This window comes from Balaenoptera musculus, chromosome 6 (genome assembly GCF_009873245.2).
Source record: "Balaenoptera musculus isolate JJ_BM4_2016_0621 chromosome 6, mBalMus1.pri.v3, whole genome shotgun sequence".
Taxonomy (NCBI): Eukaryota; Metazoa; Chordata; class Mammalia; order Artiodactyla; family Balaenopteridae; genus Balaenoptera; species Balaenoptera musculus.
In genome coordinates this window covers 58,378,572-58,383,572 of record NC_045790.1, presented here as the reverse complement: position 1 = coordinate 58,383,572, position 5,001 = coordinate 58,378,572, and the positions used below count along the sequence as shown (strand labels likewise).

The following is a 5,001-nucleotide window of genomic DNA, read 5'->3' as shown; positions in this document are numbered from 1 at the left end:
AGACTTACTGTCATTTGTGAGTCTTAAAAGACTTGGGCCCTTCTTTACAATATTAGAAAAATAGCCCTAAAGGTACTCTACTTACTCAACCTATCATTCAAAATTTACACGTTGTGATTGGCAGTTAAATTTCAGAGTACTTTTCTGCTCTGAAAAATAGCTACATGTAACTTTATAGAGAAGCCATAGCATTTCAGAAATAAATCAAAAAACTGGTTGGAAGCAGACTTCTCTTAAAAAGAAAGTGTTTAATATTAAGTTCTCTCAAAAGCAACTCAGTTGCATCATAGAAACCTCTCCTGTGCTTGTGGAAAAAGAACCAAACCCCCCCCATCCCCCCGCCCCCCCACACACAAAGCACAAAAGACTTTGACTTTCTCTCAAATATTTCAGTACTTGAGCTTTTTATTTTATGCTGATTTTTATGATTATCTAATTGTTTCATAAAGGTAATTCTTGCCTCTCTGGAACAATCCTAGTTCTGAAAGACAAGAACAGCTGGACAAGAACAAGTCCTAAGTCTATCACTGACTTGCTGAATGACCCTGGGCAAATCACTAGGACTCTGTTTTTTAAGGTTCACTTACCAACAATGAAATAACCACCTCAGAGTAGCTGGGAAACTCTCACAAGGTCATGGATCTGACAATGCTTTGGGAAGTATGAGCAGTACACAGATAAATGTTTTATGCACTTCTGCCTATTGCATGATGCCTATCCAGGATGAGGTGGATAGTAGGTGTTGACCCAACCACAGGAGAAGTAGAAAGAACTCTTTAAAATAACTTAGGTCACTTTCTCATTTGGTTTATCATTTCCTCTATATTTTTTAAAAATTATACCCTCCTTCCTCAAATAACACAAAGAACCTCTTCTCTGAGGGATTTATTGGTCCCTGTGGAACCTGCGAAGAAGGCCACAAACACTTATGGCCAACGAATGACAACCCATGTTTGTCTCTTCAGTCTTATAGTATCTGCAGGACTGAAGTCTGTCAGTGTCCATGCGTCTGTCCAGAACATGCATACGCCCCATGCTTGCTCTGTGTGTCACGGGGATGCCGAGAGATGACAAATTCAATGGTGGTACTTCAACCAGCGCGGAAGGCCTTCCCTTTGGGGTCTGACAGGATGACTACACCCCAGCAAGCAATGCCTAGGGAAAAAACAACAGTACTTTATTCTTTATGTTGTACTTCAATTTACCAGGTGCTTTCATATATATCAACTTATTTAACCCTCACAATACTCCTTGAAGATACAATTACCATTATTTCTATCTTACAGAAGAGTGAAGCTCAGGAAAGGAAAGTTGAGAGAAAAAAAAATTGTTACTTCCCCAAAGCAAGAAAGTTACTAAAAGGGAATTGATCTGGATAATCTAATTAAGAAGGTAAGAGATCTGAAAACTTAAAATTCTATTCACTCAGTTGGTCTGAAGAGCTAAAAGAATCACTACATTTTACTGGAAGACAGCTTGACAATCACGTAGTATTGTTACAAATAAGAACTGCGGGCCACAGTACCCAATGGTAGACCTAGTAATGTGGGCTTTGAACCCATGTCTACAATCTACCTTCAAAGCCGAAGTTCTTAAACCAAGGTCAAGTGCCCTCACTCAGGCCTTCTCCACAATCTACAGAAGAAGCATGGGTTTTGGTAACACATAAGCCTGGGAATCAAAGGCTAGCTGTGTCATATCCTGGGTGTCTGACTTCGAACTCTCTGTGCCTAGGTTTGTTCAACAGGAAAATAGTACTACTATATTCATACCTATCTTTAATAGCTTTTGGTAGGATTAAAAAGATTGAGGCTAGTAAGAGTTCTCAAAAAAATATTGTGATTTAAGAAAAAAGAAAGAAAGAAAAGCTTCCCAACAACTTTTTCTCCCCACCCCCATCTTAGGGGTGGGGTGGGGGGGAAAATGCCTGCCGCCACGTTACCAACCCGGGCGCCCCGCCCCCGCCCACGTGGCTGCACCCCTCTTCTCCCTCTTCCCCCAGCCCAAGGGTAGTGCCCCGAACTCTCACTGATGCCGAAGACCATCTGCGCAATAGCTCCTGGACCCGGGGGGTATCCCAGCTTCATGGGCTTCCTTGCCGCCCAGTACACGTACCCGCCCGCCCCTATCAGCCCGGACCCGGAGAGCACGCGACAGCTCCAGCAGTTATTAAATAGAGGGGCTTCTGCTGGAGAGGTCGGCGCTCCGGGTGCAATGACGGGCGCGGGGTTGGCGGAGGAGGCGACATCAGGAGGCGCAACGCCCTTGACTGGCTCAAGTGGCTGGGAAACGAAAGAACCCATGCCTAGGAGCTCGGCCTCAGCCGTAGGAACCTTCCCACGAACTGACGTAAAAGATGTGCCCGGAAACAGAGCGCTGGCCGGAAGCAGCCCAAGGGCCGCTGGGAAATGTAGTTCTTGCTTGCCTCGGAGGCGGGAAAAGACAGAGGTGGACTGCTACGCGGGTGTGCTGTGGCGAAAACCTTGGCCATGACGGAGGCCAGTTTTTTTTCCCTCCCAGTCCTTTTAAGAATTTAGCCAACTCCCTAAATGTCTCAACTCGCAGTCTCCTTAGAGGAAAAGTCTGGGTTTCTAAGCGTCCTGTCTAACAGGAAAGGTGAGACCTCGGGCATGTCACTTCACCTGTTTGTGTGTTTGACTTAAAAAGGTTGGAGGTGTTTGACTTAACAAGAGTTAAGTAGTTTGTGCCTGACTGTATGCTAGACACTTTGCTAAGCGATTATCTGCATTATGCCATTTGCTATTCCCGACCCAACACTGTATCAGTTTCCCAATACATGACAAAACTGGTTAGGTGACATAGCTATAGTAGACCCAATGTCTGTGTGAAGATAGAGTAAAATTTCTTAAACGCTACCTGTACATAATGTGAAGGGACTACACAAATATAAGACAGGTATTAAAAATGGGTTTGAATTACCTGCATAAACACTTTTAATTTCGCTGTAGCATTTTTCATCCCACCTTTCCTTTCTTTCGGGTAGGGTTGGGCATATGTTTCTTGTGCTGGGTTGTTCTCAGAGGATTATTGGTAAGAACAAAGGCATTTAGAATTCAGAGGTTTCTGTTAGGGGAGATGGGCGAAAGTAGGATTAATTTCAGGTTTGAACTTTTCTCCTTTAGAATGGCTTAAAAAATTTACATGATGAAAATAAATTCACTCTTCACCTTTCTAAAACGGGGATGTGATTTTGGGAAGACTAAAAAGAAGACAAATATAAAGATATGGTTAAATAGGAGAAAATAAAGTAGTGAGAATACTAGATTGCCTGCTGCTTAATTTCTAAGACCATCCCTTTTCCATAAATAAATAAATAAATCTATATCTCCATGTGTTGTATGTAGAAAGACAAACTTTTGGGAAATTTGTGATCTGTACCTAGCTCTGTCACTGCGAGTCAGCCATATGACACAGAGAACGTTATTTATTCTCTCCGGCCTGTAGTTACCTCATGTTTGAAATGAGATTTGAAATAGGTGATATCTAACTTCAAAACTCTATTATGTATTAGTAATCTCTCTTTAGATAACATTATGCTAAGTGCTGTACCAAATGAATTCAACAGTATTTCGCTTAGAAATTCATAGTTTATGGCCTGCTGCTTCTTGCTGTGCTCAGATAAAATATTCTATAGTGCATTTGATTTCTTCCTGTATATGTGAGAAAGAAATCATTATTTGGCAATGGTTACCAAACATTTTGATTACACCCTATGGATAAAAAAGACTGAGCCCGCAATAGAATTTATGCATGCCTATTTATTATTTATAAATTATATATTAATATACTACTTTATACAGTATTATAAGGATAAAATTAAATAATAGAAATGGAAATTTTAATATTTTCTCATATCCCAACAGATGGGATTGTGCATCTCCATGGATATCATGGTTATTAGCTATGTGACTTTACTAATTTGTATTTTATCTAAAAGCTTACCCTCTTTAGTGTGCTTATAACAGCTAAGAATGTCAGGAGATGACATCTTTAATTCTCCAAACAAATATTATTAGAATGGGCTACAATACTTTTTGCCAATAACAGGCAAGATTTTATTTTAACCACTGTTTTTTTAAAGTACCTTCCAAAAGATGTGTTTGTTCTCTTATGATTGCCTCAAATGAATGATTTTAACCTTTTTGTGCTATTGTGATATGCCTCCAAAACTCTCACTGGCTTCTGTGGAGTCTGTGTTCTAGAACTGCACATAGTGCAAATTGAAATTGAGATGTACTTATATAATTTTGATTGGAAAATTATTGGAAACACTGATACCTCTTAAGATAAATGAAACAGTAGGGTCTGAGGATAAGGGTAGAGGCCAGTGAAAGCAAGCAAAATTGTAATTAGAGGAAGAAGTGTGCATTTGGGGGGAAGGACATAGGAGGAAAAGGTTGAAAGCTAACTTTACCTCATTATCTCTATTGTATTTATTTCTTTTACTACTTACTATCTTTACAGTTCATTTTGCACTTATGACTCACAAGGCCTATGTCGTCTCCCATAGATTTTAAAAATGCAAAAGGCATAAAAAGGTACTTAATAAAAAGTATCCTTCACACTCTGTTCCCCAGCCGTCCAGTTCCCCTTCACCGACACAGCCAGCCATACCAGTTTCCTGTGTGTCTTTTCAGAGTTATCTCTGTGCACCTGTGTGCACCTTTCCTCCAGTGATCTGGGAGATGATTCTCTAACAGTCAGTGAGTAAAGATCTTCTTCATTCTTTTGTATGGCTCCATAGGATTCCATTGTATAAATGTACTATACTCATTGATGGTACATATATATTGTATATATATTGATGGACGTTAATAGACATTTAGACTGCTTCCATTCTTTTGCTATTACATATATATAAATAAATAACCTTGTGCATGCATCATATCACAATAAATAACCTTGTGCATACATCATATCACAAACATATACATCTTAGAATATATTTCTAAAAGGGTATAGTATTTATAAGCTTGGTGA

The 5,001-nt window shown here is 39.9% G+C and overlaps 1 protein-coding gene across 1 annotated transcript; it reads right to left on the bottom strand.

Annotated features, from left to right (window-relative positions):
* Positions 1-374: 374 nt before the first annotated feature.
* Positions 375-2,350, bottom strand: DMAC1 (distal membrane arm assembly complex 1). The gene is made up of 2 exons (XM_036855677.1): positions 2,030-2,350; positions 375-1,155 (listed from the first exon to the last, which is right to left on the bottom strand). Exons 1-2 carry the CDS (start codon positions 2,301-2,303, stop codon positions 1,091-1,093), a joined length of 339 nt encoding a protein of 112 aa, XP_036711572.1. The 5' UTR covers positions 2,304-2,350; the 3' UTR covers positions 375-1,090.
* Between the last annotated feature and the right edge of the window lie 2,651 nt (positions 2,351-5,001).